Consider the following 17,569-nt stretch of genomic DNA (forward strand, 5'->3'; position numbering starts at 1 on the left):
AACAATATAAATATGCACTGAATCCTATTCTGTTGATTAAAAACAAGTAAGCACATATGACAGTGAATCCCTCTACACTTAATAGCAGCTAGATATACCAGTTTTAGCATCTTTTACTATAAACAGAAGCAAAAAAGTAATCTTTACAACACTCCAAGGAGATATATTCACTTCACAGAGCACAAAAAAAAATTCTTCTTGAGGAGAAAAATCAAGCTGAGAATTAGAACGATTTTTCTTCTAGATTGCATACTTGTGATTACTTCCAAATTAGAGGAAAGCTATCCAAAACCATTTCTTAAAAATAAATAGCTGATTCGGGGGATGAAAAATCAGTCAAACTGGATATGTAATGTATTATATTTAAAGTGGAGCCCTGCTGGCGTAGTGGTTATAAAGAACTCGGCTGCTAACCAAAAGGTCGGCAGTTCGAATCCGCCAGCTACTCCTTGGAAACCCTATGGGACAGTTCTACTCTGTCCTATAAGGTTGCTATGAGTCGGAATTGACTCGATGGCAATGGGTTTGGGATTTTTTATATCTAAAGTACCTGGAAAGCTGACCAAACATCCTTCTGGATGGTAGTGGTATCACTATATTAATTGAGCAAGAGATGGGTAACCAGTTTAGTTTTACAGGCTGAGAAATAAAATATATACAGATAATAGAAATAAAAGGTGATTATTTGTAAGGAGCTAAATAGGCTGCACAAGAAAAACAAAACTTTCTATCAAACTTTCTAGTTTTCATTTATGACATGCCTAGGCCCCTCTTTTTAACTTTAAGTTGCTTTACTTTCTCTTAACAGTGATCAGATTCTCTGCAGCATTGGTCAAACTGAAGAGATCTTTTCTGGAGGCAGATTCTTTCCAAGAACGTTCTTTTCTATTCCCTCGCTTTAGGCAGCTGGCTTCACTTCAGTGCGTGGGAAAATAGAGAAAATTTATTGAACTAACTTTACTGGAAGGTAACAGGACACACTAACCACATCAGATGGAAAATGTTTACCTTTAGAAAAATTAAAAACATTTTTATCAACAATGACTAGGATATCTGTAAGGTTTTAAAAGGATAAACTGACTTTTTTGCTAACTAGGACCTTAGAAGCTCCAAGTTTGTTTTCTTTTTCCTTCCTTCTTTAAATGAAATGCTACAGTTTAAGCTAGATTGTTGGTCTGTCTTTCACTTCATTTGAAAATTTATTAGTAACAAAATCCAAACAGAAAGAATCACCAGAGATAGACAGTTTGCATTTCATTAAAAAACATTTAAGGCAAAAGAAAATAAATTCCACGAAAGACTTGTCAAAATAAGGGTGAAGTCAGAAGGCCCTGCCTACTTTTTCCTCTCACGGCTGTGATTCACAGTTCAGCACTGAAGCCCTGCTGTCAGACCAGTGCCTCCGCCTGGCATGCAATCCTACCCTTCTGCTTCCAGCCACTGCAGTCATCACAGGCATCTGGAGAATTAAGTGAGATACCCCAGGAAATCCAGGCAAGATTGATTATAGTAAAAATCGCCAGTAAGAGCATAGTTTTTCTACTTACAGAACCTAAAACTCATGTTAACAAGAGTTAACAGCAACATTTTAATGTGAGAGGCTAATAGTTTAGAAACTAATTTATATTCTTCTCTAAAAACGTGGTTCTAGCCATTGACCTTCATTTTTCATTTCCCTAGAACCTTCCCAAATATGAATTAAGCTGTCAGGGATAAGAAGAGGCTTAGCCAGGTAGTACCCTTACCTAGCAATTTCTCTTTCAAAACCTTCAAGCAATCTAGTGTTATTACTTTCATAATCCCTTTCTAATTCTATGTAATTTATGCTTGATAAATTTCATTTAAAAGTCCAAAGTATTAAAAAGTTACTAAACTTTTATGTCTTACCTAATCACAAAGAATTCAGACAGATAAGGTTTTGTAAAAGCACTTCTGCTGAGCACCTGGAACATGCAGTCTTATTTATTTCCTATTACGGCTGCAGAAGCCCTGGTGGTGCAGTGGTTAAGTGCTCGGCTGTTAGTCAAAAGGACTGTGGTTCGAACCCACCAGCTGAGGAAAGATGTGGCAGTCTGGTTCTGTAAGGATTGCAGCCTAGGGAACGCTACGGGGCAGTTTTACTCTGTCCTGTGGGGTCACTATGAGCTGAGCTTACCTGACAGCAATAGGTTTGGTTTGGTTTGGTTTTTTAAATTACAGCTGCCCACTAGCTTCTAACCCCAGAGTCCATTCAGTGATTTCTTCATTCATGCCTCCCTTCCTTTCTTCATCTTCTCTCTCTCTCTTTTAAATAAGCTTAAAATATCTCACTCCTAACCTTTAATTATGTTTAAGAAATTCCTCCTTGAAGGGCTCTCCGACTGACACACAAGATAATTAAACTGCACCAAAATAGGCTACCTATAATTTGGCATCTGTTAATGTTACAGTTTCCCTATACATTATTGTCATTTGAGATACTTTAAGAAAAATCCTTCAAAATACTGAGATGTTTATTGCATTTTTAAGTATCCACAATCTTAAATATCCTGTTTTAAATTCTTCCTAGATTCCTTTACAGCACACAACATCAAATATGTGAAATATGAATTCTCACACTATTACACAAGAAAATACCATTTAGGAACAACATTTTAGGAAATAGAGGGTTTAAGGCAAGACATTCATTTGCAAAAGTAAATAATTTCTCTCAGTCATCCAGATTGACGCAATTATTCTTCCACCCCTTCAGTGCCTTGGGGTACGCAATGTACATTCAGCAACAGGGCACACATATGACCCTATGAACATCTGCTGAGGTCCTGAGTGCCCGTGGAAATAATGGAGATATTTTTATATAAGGCGTAGCCCTCAGGGACATGGCATGGGTGGGGTTATTTCACTCCATTTCCAATCTGATATATAGGAAATTCCCTATCCATCAATGTCCAATTTCCCCCCCACATAATCTCTTTTCAAACAAACAAAAACTCTTTGAAAAGATGCTAAGATTGGTTTCTGTTAACATAGAAAACATGGCCGTCAAGGCATTTTCTCCATCATTGCTTCAGTGATGAATGTCTAGAGGCTATTTCTTGATTCTGATTGCAAACATTGTTTGTTGTGGAAAAACTATTATGTCCCAAAGAATTTTCTTGTGCATCAAACTTTTTGGATCGTGAGAACTGAGTATTTTCATGTATATTCTTTCCACTTTGAGTTTTCTTCACCGGCAACAACAATAATACTGAGATACCAGCAATGTGAAGGCAATAATACCAGGAGCTGAAAGAAAGGAAAAAAAAAAAAAAATAGTTTACTTTATTAAAGTTGTGATAATTAATAACCTTTAATAACTGCATACTTGCCCATCTCCCATATGTCCCCTGTAAGATGTGCTTACCTACCACAGTATACTGTTAGTTTTCCCCTCATGTGATGAAACTCTACAGAACAGTGTATGCCATGAGTATTTATGAAGCACTGTGTACACCCAAAAACCACACCAAACCCGCTGTCGGCAAGCTGACTCTGACTCATGGTGACCCTATGTGTCATAGAGTAGAACTGTGCTCCATAGGGTTTTCATGGCTGCAGACCACCAGGCCTTTCCTCTGAGGCACCTCTGGGTGGGTTCGAACCGCCAACCTTCTGGTTTTGGTCAGTAGCCCACTGCTTAACCATCTGTGTCACCCAGGGACTCCCTGTAGAAACCCAGACTGCTTATAATCATGCTACTAGATATCCCATTGCATTTCTCTGTAAGGGTCACAATGCCATGATGAAATAGAATAAAAACAAAAAGGTACTTATTAGTATCTGCAGTCATTTGAAAATCGTCTCTCAAACCACAGAATCAAATACTGAGCAAACAAAGAGAATGCACAGGGCAAGGAAAGCCTGTGACCAGGCTGAGTTCCCCTGCTAGAAACTCTCCCTCATTCAGTAACAAATATTCTATTGGATGAGTGACAGATCTAAGTCATATTGCTTCTTGATGGTTGCTTTAACCAAATAAAGAAAGGTTATATTATTAAAAACGTTGTTAGAAACATCATCCCTCAAGGTAAATATACACCAAACGTTGCCATAGCTCTAAATTCAAGTAACTGTGAATCAAGTACCTGGAATAGAAAATCCCACCCAACAGCTTCATCACATTTAAACAATATGTAATCATTTGGTTAAAATGGACACTGTGGCAGGAGCTACTTAGTGTCTTCCTATATGGTTAAGGTCATACTCAAAGCAACAATTTTTGAGCACATACTCTCTGCTAAAGTCATTCTAAATGCTAAGGTAATAAACAATGTATATGAGAATAAAGTTTTTCATTTCAAATATATTACTATCTAATATGGGAGAGTGCAGTTTGGTGGGGCAGGAAGAAGAGATAAACAGATAAACAAAAAATACTGAATTCAAAATAACTTTTATAATATACAGGTGACCCAAGTACCAATGAAACACAAAAGACAGACTATAAGTAAACAGATAAAAGAAAATATAAGTAATTTACCCCCCGCCCCTTGATTAAATTAAGTAAAGAACTGTCTTTAAATAACAAATGAACAGGTTTTGGACAATTAAGCTACAGTGTCTAGTAAAACCTTTATGGGAGATTTCAGGCAGTGGTTACTTCACTGACATTTCTCTGTCTAAATCAGACTCTAATCTGAGGGTTGGGTAGTATGAGTCATTCCATAAAGAAGCTTGAGACTGCTTAGTTTAAGATTAAACAGCAACCGATAATGCTTTTAGCTGCAGAAATGAGGCTACGGTACCGTTTTTCTGTTCTACCCAACAGCAAGGAGCTTTCTTTTATAACTAAAATTATTCCACTGACATATTTTAAGAAGTAAACACTTACCTGTAAAACATGAATGATGGTTTTATAGAGAGAAGTACAAATGGCACAACTGTGTAACTTATTGCTATTTGTGTTACTATCCATGTTATAACATCATAAAATAATTTAAGTTGGGGAGGTTCAATGAAATAATGTCTAACGTTATTTCTCATCTGAAACAAAGAAAACACAAATATATTTGCTTTATCTTTAACATTCCTTATAAAATTAGACCGGTCATGTCAGCTGTTTTCAAGGATGTAGAATAACTGCAAGTATCATCCATTGTTGATGCGAGTCTAAAAGGGTACTAATTAGTTGGGAAAAGTTGGTTCAGATAAACTAATGCATATATATATAAAAAATATATAACCCACCACTGCCGTCTAGTTTTAGAAAAAATATATAGGGAGTGATAAAGCAAGTGGGCAGAATATAAACAACTGGTAAATCTGGGTAAAGAGCATAGGTAACTCTCTGTCATTTCTCTTTGAAGTGTTAAAAAGCAAAGATGTCACTTTGAAGACTAAGATGAGCCTGACTCAAGCCACGGTATTTTCAATCACTTCATATGTATGCAAAAGTTGGACAATGAACAAGAAAGTCCGAAGAAGAATTGATGCCTTTGGATTGCGGTGTTGGTGAAGAATATTGAATATACCATGGACTGCCAGAGGAACGAACAAATGAAGTACAGCCAGAATGCTCCTTAGAAGGGAGGATGGAGAGACTTCGTCTCATGTACTTTGGACATGTTATCAGGAGTGACCAGTCCCTGGAAAAAGACATCATGCTTGGTAAGGTAGAGGGTCAGTAAAAAAGAGGAACACCCTCAATGAGATGCTTTACTCCCTGATATTGCTGCCAGGATAAGGATTAGGCTGTTTCTAGTTTGACATTTAAGTTCTTCTATCCTTGTGGCCTCACCCTCCATTTGCCTTTCCAGTATTATTTACTATTCATGTATACATGAAATCTCCGCTTCAGTCAAATTTACTCGTCATTTCCCAAATACACCATGTACTTTCCAACCTGGTTTTGCTAATGTCAATTCCATGCCTACAATGTCACTTTCTCCCCCATATTAAACTGCATTCACTGTTGAAACAACTTTCATTTTTCAAAGCCCAGATCCAACCACGCTTTTTCAACGAGGTCATCTCTGGTCAACCCAACCAAAAGGATTTTCTTTTATGTCTAAACATCTATGATACTTAATATTGATAAAATCCATGGAATTTATCATATGCCTTGTGATATATATCTATATCTATCTACATATATTTCTATCAGTCCATCTGTCTGTCTGTCTATGTCTTCTTCCCCGAATTAGACTATAAGCTACCAGAAGGTAGAGCCCTTATTTAATACTTCTTGATATTCCTCCAAGATACTTTAAAACTAAATATAGTAAAATATTTCCTAGTTTTTTAAATTAATCCTTCTTACTTGTAAGTGCTGTAATAAACTTATTCATTGTTTTTGTCATGTCACTTTCCTCTCATAGACTGTCAAGGACTTATACTAAAATGTACTTCCTCTTCCCCCATCAGGTCACCAATCTAATTTATCAAGTAATTCCCAAAATATCATTCCAGGTTCCTACCAAGCAAATACTAAATATAACTGCACCTTCCTTCTAATGTAGTGCTCTACCACCAGGAATGGCCCATCTACTCATCTTGGCCTATCGATAGTCCATTCATCATCTAAAACACGACTCAAAGGTTACGGCTGTCAGGAAACATTTCTAAAATAACCCTCTGGTCATTTTAATTTAACTACGTGTTTAGCTATCCTCCAAGTAATTTAATAAAGACAAATAACAATTTTTGAGGGCCTCCTATGTGCAGGGAACATAAAAACATCTTTTCTCCTCATATCAACTAAGTGCGGAGCTTAGCACATGGTGAACACTATAAACACGTAAATGGTTATAAGTACTCAAACTGAAAAAAAACAACCAAACCCAATGCTGTTGAGTCAATTCCGACCCATAGCAACCCTATAGGACAGAGCAGAGCTGCCCCATAGAGTTTCCAAGGAGCGCCTTCTGGTTAGCTGCCGCCAGAGTTTCCCCTAAGTACTCAACAAACATGTAAATGGTTATAAATCTCTCTTCTACTGCACAGTATAATGTTAATTGTGACCAAAGAAATAAGGTCTACCTTGTAAAACAGATCTAGTCCGCTCTTTATAACAGTTCAAGTGAACTACCATTGAGTTATAAAATAATATTCTTGATACTTACAGCTCGTGCTGCTAACGTCATTAACACCCCTGTTAGAAATGTTAGATAGTATCCTGGGTATACCCCATGCCAAATGGCAGAGAGAATGAACGTCTGGATAGTTGGACTGAAGGAGGCTCGTTCGTAACACACCCTAGAAACCATGAAAAACATGAAGAGCCGAGAGGAGTGAGTGATTAGAGTTTATAAAGCCCCACAATGCTAAGTTTTTAAAATAGTGGTAAAACATATGTAACAAAATATTTTATTACTTTCTTTATAAACATCAAGAACGTTCAACTGATCTAATTAACACTACCCTTTCTGGTAAATAGCCTGTGCTCAGTCTAATATTTTCCCATAATAGGGTAGAGAACTCAGATGAAGATAAGATTTTCCTCAAATATCAAATTGAAAATACAACGAAAAAAAAATAACACAGATCAGCTCACAGGATCTGTAGCCTTTGGTAGGTTGTAAGAGAACATCAAGTGGAAATAATATATTTTGGATATCTCAAAGGTAAAGATATCCAACTTTACCCTTGAACACTACAAAAGAAAGTTGCTTTACACAGAAGTCCTGAAAGCCTTGCAGTTACGGGGATGATATTTTACGAACTAAGTTCAGGACAGGGCAATATGTCACCAGAACAACGAGACAGAATCACTGGGAGTTTCCCTAACTCCCTCCCCTGTAGATGTTGCTGCCTCTGCCTGAGCTGCCTTGCCTTCCTCCTTGTCCTTCTGATAAACTCCTAATCATCAGTCTCAGCTCAGCTGTCAACTACTTCTGAGAAGAGGTTCTTCCTCTTTTCCCTTTGAGCCCTCACTGTTCCTGCTCTATTGCTCCTTCTCTCTGTTATAACCCTCACCACAGAGAACAGCACGGACTGGTTACACATCTGTGTTTTTAACAAGATTGTGAACTCTCTGACTGCAGGTACTGCATCTTTTTGTCTTACTCCATCTTTGTATCCTGTGCCTAACATACAAAGGTCTTTTGAACTAAAATATTTAAAACTGGAACTGTTCTGGAAAATCTAGGGCATATGCATAGTGGTTTTTAAGTCCTTTCTAAAAACAAATCTCCAGTGAGTGAGAGCAGGAACTAAAGATGAGGTTACTGGTCACCTCAGACACGGCTAAACCAAACAAACCCGTTGCCGTCGAGTCGATTCCGACTCATAGCGACCCTATAGGACAGAGTAGAACTGCTCCAGTAAGTTTCCAAGGAGCGCCTAGTGGATTTGAACTGCTGACATTTTGGTTAGCAGCCGTAGCACTTAACCACTACACCACGAGGGCTTCCCAGATGCAGGTAGAGGCCTTTAAAGCCTGGCTAAAAGATCAGTGACATCGATGTTCATCACAGTGAAATGACTCAAGCTGAAACAGTTCTCTGATTTGTCAGTACCCTGCTTTGGAAGATGTTAGTATCCCCTTGTTAACATCGAAGTCACAATGTCACTCAACATAGCGCTCATTTAATCAAGAATCTGAACTCAGTGAAGCTCAGCCTCAAGTAATATCTCAAGTAGTAGGTGCCAAAGTACATCTAAAGATAGTTCTTGAAGGAACATACCTTTTGAGCCAAAGAGCTGTCTGAATATTCCAATTATCAAGAAACATCTTGAAACTTGTTGACATCTGAAAAACAAAGGGACTTTTTTCTTTGGTCAACAAAATAACGAAGCTTTAAATGTAAGTAATAATGTTTTATTGTGCTAAAAATAGATTACTTAAAAATGATGGCCATGTACTGATTTGTCTTTCCTTAGTACTGTTTTTCTGACCTAGTAACGTCATTCCATAAAAGGAGTTTATTTATTATAGGGACCATTTACAAGGTAAATGAATTATCATCATTTTCTCCTATATGACAACATTTAAAGGTCTTGTCAAGTAATTATCCCAAAGGAACCCCTGTCAGAGTGTACCAATGACTGCCCTTATTCACTGAAAACTTGAGCATCTCCCTCACTATCTTCCTGTCAACTCTGTCATATTTTTGGGAGACACAATTCAATCCATAACACGCGCCAAGATCTGCCATCATTGCAGGTAAACTTGACGTCCACAGAGATGACACATCAAACCTTAGTCTCTCAATTCATTCACTTCCACTTCTCTTCAGTCACCCACTTTCATGGCTACTCTGGATCTTGGCACGCCTAGAACTGCTTGACTGCTAAAACAGTACAGTTGCACTCCTCTCTCAGATAATGGCTTCCTATCTTTCCAGCTCTATCACTCAGTTACTGCCATTAAAGCTCCTCTTTAATCTCAGCGGGAAAGCTAGTCTTTGGTCTCCTGACCTCTTTACTTTCTCCTCCTCAAAATTTTAGATTCCTTGGTCCACTTAATTACTACTCTCTTGTAAAAATCTTCAATGCCTTTGTTTCTTTCTCCTTTTAACTCACCTACCTGTCAGAATCAACCCTACTGTCTGTCTTCCATACCCCTAACGTATGAATGCTGAGTGTAGCATATTATATAACATTAAAGACCTTTTTCATAAATTAAGGTTCTTGACTTCAACTGGGCCCTCAACCTACTAAGTAATCCTTCTGTTTCCCTAGATTGTTCTTTCTCCTCTTCTTGAAAGCAGCTATCAGATTGAACTATTTGAAACTGTCTTTCTTCTGTAAGTCAAAAATAGGTAAATATCAGCAGCTTCATATGGTTTGATGCAATACTTCAAGCCTGAGCCGATTCTTTGCTGCTTATCTCAGTGAAAGGCACCACCATAAACCTAGCTGTTTAAACAAGAAATCTGTGCATGATTCCTAACCCATTCTTCTCCTTGATTCCAACTCATCACCAAGTTCCGTTAAGTCTCTTAATCAGTTCTCTAATATCTTTATGTCTTTCTAGCCCCATAGTTACTACCCTGTTTCGGTCACCAGCATCCTGGATTGACACAACACCCTCCCAACAGATCTCTCTGGCTTTCAAGGGACAACACATTCTACATGACATATCCAGATCCTTCTAAAACACAGACTAATTACCTCACTTCCCTGCATATAACCCATTCATAGTGCTCCATTACTCTTAAAAGAAGCTCAAAACTCTTAATATCCATGACCTGGCCTCTACTTCTCCAGCCTCATCTTTCACCACTCCCTATACTATGAGCCAACATAAGCCACACACCCATTCTCACCCCCTCAGGCTAGTTCCTCTATTTGGAGGGCCTAGATATCTCTTACTATTTATCCTTTTAGGCTCAGTTTAAAATATTATTTCCTTTAGGACCTCTTCCCTGAGCCACTAAGTCTAAGTTGGATTCTTTATTGTAACACCCACAGCACTTGTACCTCTTTGTGTATAACCTATTCTTCTGTGCTCTGTAATAACCCCCTACTAAACTAAAGCTTCATAACAGCCTAGACTGCATCTATCTTATGCACTGAATCCCCAGTACCTGGGACATGTGGTAGATGACCAGTAATGTCGGTTAAAGGAAAGAATGAGTAATATCATTACAAATACTTCAACACCAATCTTGGGATATCACAGTATAATGTATGAAAGCAAATTATGATACCTAAAGTATCATAAGGAGCCCTGGTGGTGCAATGGTTAAGTGCTTGCCTGCTACCAGAAAGGTTCGCAGTTTGAACCCACCCAATGGCTCCTCAGAAGAAAAAACCTGGGGATCTGCTTCGATAAAGACTGTAGCCTAGAAAATCCTATGGGGCAGTTCTCTCTGTCATACAGGGACGCTGTAAGTCAGAATTGACTCATGACACACAACAACAACAACAACAAAGTATCCTACGGTGATGAACTTCTTAATGATTTACTGACCTCTATTTGCTGAATTCTCAAATTGGAAATTAAGTCCCAACGAGCCATTCCATTTTTGTCATATCCTCTGAAACCAAAGCCTGCAGCATTATTAATGGCATCGGCTACATTAAACACAACAAGAAAAAAGCGTTAAGGATATATTCTCCCAGAAAACGTGTGTTATCATATACTATGATCCTTTATTCTTAAACAGTAAAAGTAAATTTATTCTAATTTTTAGGAAGAGGTCAGAAACATTATTCTATGCGATGAAAATAACTACGCCATTAAGGACAACTTGGCTAGTCAATGAAGCATCAGACAAAACACGAGCTGAAGGCACGTGAAGTTTGAAAGTTACTGAGGACCAATGGGCTCAAGGTGCAGACCCAATATAGGAAATAATTTTCCAGTGTAAGAATTATGCTCAACCATCCATCCAAGAATTGCTGGCGGGGATGTTTTGCCCTGGGACCACAAAGTTCTTCTCCTATATTTGACCTGTATTATAAATAAGAATATGTAAGTGAGGCATCATATTTTCATTCTTTTTTTTTTCCTTGGTCCATTCAAATCCATTCTATTTATGTATTCAGAATTTGTTTTCTAATCCTTTTCACCATAATGCTCAATTAGTTATTTTTGCTTTATAAACCTGTTTGATTAAGCCATAAAGGAAGTTTCTGCCTCAAGCAACTACCTTTCCAGTCAACTAAACAATGGAAAATTGTTTATAATTGCTGCTATCTCTGTCATGACCAGAGAGTAAACAAACCAGCAAAATAATATGCCTACGTGGACATGTATCCTTAAATTGTTGGATTCCTTATTAGTGCTTTTTAGTACATCAAACAGGACTTGTTTCTTTTTAGATACAAATAACTTTTTTTTTTATTGTACTTTAGGTGAAAGTTCACAGCTCAAGTTAGTTTCTCACACAAAAATTTATACACACATTGTTACGTGACCCTAGTTGCTATCCCTATAATGTGATGACAGCACACTCCCCCTTTCCACCCTGGATTTCCTGTGTCCATTCAACCAGCTCCTGTCCCTTTCTGCCTTCTCATCTCGCCTCCGGACAGGAGCTGCCCATTTAGTCTTGTGTAAGAAGTACACTCTTCATGAGTATCATTTTATGTCTTATAGTCCAGTCTAATCTTTGTCTGAAGAGTTGGCTTCGGGAATGGTTTTAGGTCTGGTTTAACAGAGAGTCTGGGGGTCATGTCTTCTGGGGTTCCTCCAGTCTCAGTCACAAACAGGATTTAAAAAAAAACAGTCTTAGGGCAAAGGAATAAACAAGAGGTCTGCAGTCTTCGGTCGAATAAATATTTGCCTTTAAAGTTAGTCTATGAATATAGTCACATTCATACTCAATAGAATTAAAAAAAATTTTTAATAATATGGTCAGCAAACCCATACAAATGGCTGCTAAGGAACAGCTCCCTCCTCCCTCACATGTGCTACCACTTGTAATGTCTTCACTTATTCATTCTCTTCACCTTTTCTGTCTTACTGGGATCTGAGAACTCAACTCCTTACCAACATCTCATCCAACAGGATCGGTCCAGGGTGTGGTCAACAGCAATGAGGAGAAGGGAGTCAGGGAAATAAAACCACAGATGTCAACGTTCCCAGACCCTAAATCCAACACAGACCCTGTGTGAGCTAGGTGTCCAAACTCCTGAGAAAGCTGGTAAGTTTTCATTAATGTAGGGATGACTTTAGCAATTTCTAATTCCAAAACACTGACCATTTAAACTTCGATCTTTCTCTGTTGTTGTTAGGTGCCATCAAGTTGATTCTGACTCACAGAGACTCTATGTACAACAAAACCAAACACTGGCCGTTTCTGCGCCATCCTCACAAGCGTTACTATGCTTGAGCCTGTGTCAATTCATCTCGTTGAGGGTCCTCCTCTTTTTTGCTGGCCCTCTACTTTACCAAGCATGATGTCCTTCTCCAGGGACTGATCCCCCCTGATAACATGTCCAAAGTATGGGAGACATAGTCTTGCCACCCTTGCTTCCAAGGAGCATTCTGGTTGTACTTCTTCCAAACAGACATGTTCCTTCTTTTGGCAGTCCATGGTATACTCGATATCCTTTGCCAACACCATAATTCAAAGGCTTCAATTCTTCTTCAGTCTTCCTTATTCATTATTCAGTTTGCATATAGTATATGTGGCGACTGAAAATACCATGGCTTGGGTCAGGTGCACCTTAGTCTTCAAGGTGACATCTTTGTTTTTCAACACTTTAAAGAGGTCTTTTACAGCAGATTTGCCCAATGCAATGCGTCTTTTGATTTCTTGACTGCTGCTTCCATGGGTGTTGATTGTGGATCCAAGTCAAGTGAAATCCTTAGAACTTCAATCTTTTCTCCATTTATCATGGTGTTGCTTATTGATCCAGTTGTGAGGATTTTTGTTTTCTTTATGTTGAGGTGTAATCCATACTGAAGGCTGTGGTCTTTGATCTTCATCAGTGAGTGCTTCAAGTCTTCTCTACTTTCAGCAAGCAAGGCTGTGTCACCTACATAATGCAGGTTGTTAGTGAGTCTTCCTCCAATCCTGATGCCCTGTTCTTCTTCATATAGCCCAGCTTCTCAGATTATTTGCTCAGCATACAGAATAAATAGGTACAGTGAAAGGATATAACCCTGACACACACCTTTCCTGATTTAAACCTCTACATGGGTTAAGTCAGTGTTCTTCATACTGAAACTTCAAACTTAAAGGAAAAAAATCCACTAAGTTCCAAGAAATAATTGTTCTGAAGGGTTGAAAAGAAGAGGGCAGAGCCATAGGGGTGTGGAGACCTGGAAGCCTAATATTTATTTTGACAAACCTTGAATTAAAATTTTAAACACTATACTCTAGGTTGGAGCCCTGGTTGCCCAGTGGTTAAGTGCTACAGCTGCTAACCAAAAGGTCGGCAGTTGGATCCACCAGCTGCTCCCTGGAAACCCTATGGGGCAGTTCTACTCCGTGCCATAGGGTCGAAATTGACTCAACAGCAATGGGTTTGATTTGTTTGTTTTTTTTTGGTATATCCTAGGTTACCACTTAAAATTAATGAAATTGTAAATTCAAAAATGCATATATCAACACTGAAATCAGTAAGGTAATTATCCACATGAACCGGAATATATATATATACATATTTTTAAATTGTCATCAAAATGCAAAAACAAATTAAAGAATATCTGGGACCTCAAGGGATGCTTAAACGCCAATTTGAGAACCAAGGGATACCAGTTACAAAAAAAATACATAGCCGAGAGAGGAGCGGGTGAATTTGTGCACTGGGATATGGAAGTGGGCTTTTCACTTGGTTTCTCTATTGACATAAAACTTAAACTTAGACTTCAGCTCGAAATTTCCTTAACCATTACTAGGACCTGGCTTGAAAGCTGTAATGGCTTCCCAATGACTAAAGGTAAATTCAAACTTCTTCAGTACAGCCGTCAAGATCTTGGGAGAGCCCTGTTTCTCCTTCCCAGTTCCCTCTTCCCATTATGGTCCCTGCTTTGCCAGTCACAGAGGGCCATGTACATTCACATCTCTTTGTTCATGACTGCAAAACTAACTAAAACTAAAATTCCACCAACCCGCTTCCCATCGGCTAAAATCACATTCAATCTTAAAGGTACAAATGAATACTATCTTTTCTCTAATACTTGCTCTAACTCCCAGGCATAACTGATAATCCTCTTTCAATGCACCGATAACATTTTATCCACATTAGTGATAAAGTACTGATCATGTAATACTGTGGTTAAGGTCTATTTAATATATATCATTATAATGGTATATCTAATACAATCATACTAAATGGAAGTTAGGGACTACGTCTTATGCATATTTGTGTCTACTTTGGCTAGTACAAGGTCTAGCATACGGTAGGCATTCAATAAATGTCTGCTGTCTTCTAACCAATCCATTGGTTTTTATATTACAATAAAATGAGTCTTGATCCAGTTTTTAGGCTAACCTTACATATGAGCTGTAAAGGTTGTTTCTCCTACATAAAAAAACAAAACCTGTTGTTAGATGACCCTAATTTTTCTGACTGATCTTTAACTATACATCCTCAAGAGGGCACTCTCATAGCTCCCTGTAAGATGTAATTCAACATATAAAACAAGAGAAGTCTATTTACATGTTACTTACCTAATGTCCATGCAAAATAGTATTTGGGTCTGGCAGCCAAAAGAGAGACATACAGATAGATAACCTTTGTTGGCCACGAAGCTGTAGCTTGAAAATGTTCATCAATGTTATACTCCACGGGTAATGTTTTAGAGATAGTCAGATGAAATAATAAGGAAAGTCCACATACTAAGAGCTTCTGAATAACTGCGATCTGAAAAATTAAGACAAGACTTCATAAATTTAATCCATACTCCTTTCAATTCAGTTTACAAATTACTGCCAGACTGGTCTTCCTAAACATAGCATTAACCCTATAATGCTCCTGGTCTAAAATCGAAAGCTACCTTGTGTTCAGCATTTAAAGTTCTCCATGGTGTCACAGTATGAACATTACCACTCCTACCTATGGGTTGTAGCTCAAATCATATTAACAACTTCAGTCTGTGTTTTCAGAACTTGCAAGAAATAACAAAAAATCTAAAACCAACCACAATGTGTGTGTGTGTGTCAAACCCATAAGAGCTGAAATTCACTGGGACTGCCTTTTTTCCAGGTCTTGCAAGTTTTCTACCTTTGAGAGGGTACAGTCTTAACCACTTTTCTATTGCTCCTTTTAGTGGAAAACATTTGGGTTTTCCTTCCCTGACAGGTTTCTGCTTTATACAGGATCTGGCTTTCACAGGGGTGTGTATGTGTATGTATATGTATATACTGCTGCAACCACTTTTGAATGATCTTCAGCAAAATTTTACTTGTGTGTGATATTAATGATATTTTTTGATAAGTTCTGCATTTGGTTATATCACCTTTCTTTGGAATAGGCATACATATGGACCTCTTCCAGTTAGTTGTTCAGGTAGTTGTCTTCCAAATTTCCTGGCATAGACAAGTGAGTGCTTCCAGTGCTGCATCCATTTGTTGAAACATCTCAGTTGGTATTCCATCAATTCCTAGAGCCTTGTTTTTCACCAGTGCCTTCAGTGCAGCTTGGACTTCTTCCTTCAGTACGATCGGTTGCTTGATCATATGCTACCTCCTGAAATGACTCAACATCGACCAATTCTTCTTGGTACAGTGACTGTGTATTCCTTCCATCTTCTTTTGATGCTTCCTGTGTCATTCAGTATTTTGCCCATAGAATACTTCACTATTGCAACTTGAGACCTGAATTTTTTCTTCAGTTCTTTCAGCTTGAGAAATGCAGAGTGTGTTCTTCCCTTTTGGTTTTCTAATTCCAGGTCTTTGTAAATGTCATTATAACACTTTAACTTTGTCTTCTCGAGCCACCCGTTGAAATCTTCTGTTCAGCTCTTTTATTTGATCAATTCCTCCATTCACTTTAGCTACTCGACATTCAAGAGCAAGTTTCAGAGTCTCTTCTGACATCCATTTTGGTCTTTTCTTTCTTTCCTGTCTTTTTAATGACCTCTTGCTTTCTTCATGTATGATGTCCTCCTACAACTCGTCTGGTCTTTGGTCATTAGTGTTTAATGCGTCAAATCTATTCTTGAGATGCTCTCTGACTTCAGATGGGATATACTTAAGGTCATACTTTGGCTCTCACGGACTTGTTCTAATTTTCTTCAGCTTCAAGTTGAACTTGCATACAAGCAACTGATGGTCTGTCTGTTCCACAGTCAGCCCCTGGCCTTGTTCTGACTGATGATATTGAGCTTTTCCATCACCTCTTTCCACAGATGTAGCTGATTTGATTCCTGTTTATTCCACCTGGTGAGGTCCATGTATATAGCCGCCGTTTATGATGGTGAATAAGTCCCTGGCCTTGCAAGATTCCATCATTGTTTCTATCACCAAGGCCGTATTTTCCAACTACCAATCTTTCTTTGTTTCTAACTTTTGTATTGCAATCACCAGTAATTATCAATGCAACCAGATTGCCTGTTCAGCCAATTTCAGACTGCAGAAGGTGTTAAAAATCTTCAATTTCTTCATCTTAGGCCTTAGTGGTTGGTGCGTAAATTTGAATAACAGTTGTATTAACTGTTCTTCCTTGTAGGCATATGGGTATTATCCTATCACTGAAAGCTTTGTACTTCGGGATAGATCTTAGGATAGAAACTTAGCCTACCCAAAGCTCCATGGCCTTTCTCTATAAAGTAGCACCTCGTTTTTACATGCAAACACACAAACCTCTCAACTATTTGCTTTTCCTGTTATGTGCAAACTAAGTAAATTAAAAAATACTTATTTGTTAAATCAAACATTTCAACTTAAACTTTATGCTGAGCCCAACATTTAAATAGAGTACAAATTTAAAAAGTATTTCCTTTCTTTTTTTTAAATAACAGGATTCTTATTTTTTTTGTCCCATATGTAATACAGGCTTTTTTTTTTTTTTTTTAACATAAAAATGCCCTACTATAATGTGGCATTTTTTTCTTCTTTAAAATTTATCGTACAAAAAAAGTAAAAAGAAAATATAATGACTACCTCTATACTCACTCCCCACTTAAGGAAAAAAAAAAAACATCAGAATTAAATGCTGTTGCATTTTTTCAGTTTGAGGAGAGAGTATAAAATTTGCTTCTGCTACTCCA

The 17,569-nt window shown here is 37.9% G+C and overlaps 1 protein-coding gene across 4 annotated transcripts in view; it reads right to left on the minus strand.

The window, feature by feature from the left end:
- Positions 1-2,471: 2,471 nt before the first annotated feature.
- Positions 2,472-17,569, minus strand: part of MBOAT2 (membrane bound O-acyltransferase domain containing 2) — a 183,057-nt gene continuing 167,959 nt past the window's right edge. For 3 of the 4 annotated variants that reach the window (XM_064295007.1, XM_064295008.1, XM_064295010.1), the window contains 6 exons: positions 15,030-15,222; positions 10,874-10,977; positions 8,643-8,707; positions 7,080-7,212; positions 4,850-5,001; positions 2,472-3,264 (listed from right to left, as the gene is read on the minus strand). In XM_064295007.1, coding sequence (XP_064151077.1) covers positions 3,039-3,264; positions 4,850-5,001; positions 7,080-7,212; positions 8,643-8,707; positions 10,874-10,977; positions 15,030-15,222 — 873 coding nt within the window. In that variant the 3' untranslated portion in view covers positions 2,472-3,038. Of the gene's footprint in view, positions 3,265-4,849; positions 5,002-5,489; positions 5,604-7,079; positions 7,213-8,642; positions 8,708-10,873; positions 10,978-15,029; positions 15,223-17,569 lie in introns of those variants that run through there. The other variant, XM_064295009.1, reaches the window with a different exon arrangement.

This window comes from Loxodonta africana, chromosome 12 (genome assembly GCF_030014295.1).
Source record: "Loxodonta africana isolate mLoxAfr1 chromosome 12, mLoxAfr1.hap2, whole genome shotgun sequence".
Taxonomy (NCBI): domain Eukaryota; kingdom Metazoa; phylum Chordata; class Mammalia; order Proboscidea; family Elephantidae; genus Loxodonta; species Loxodonta africana.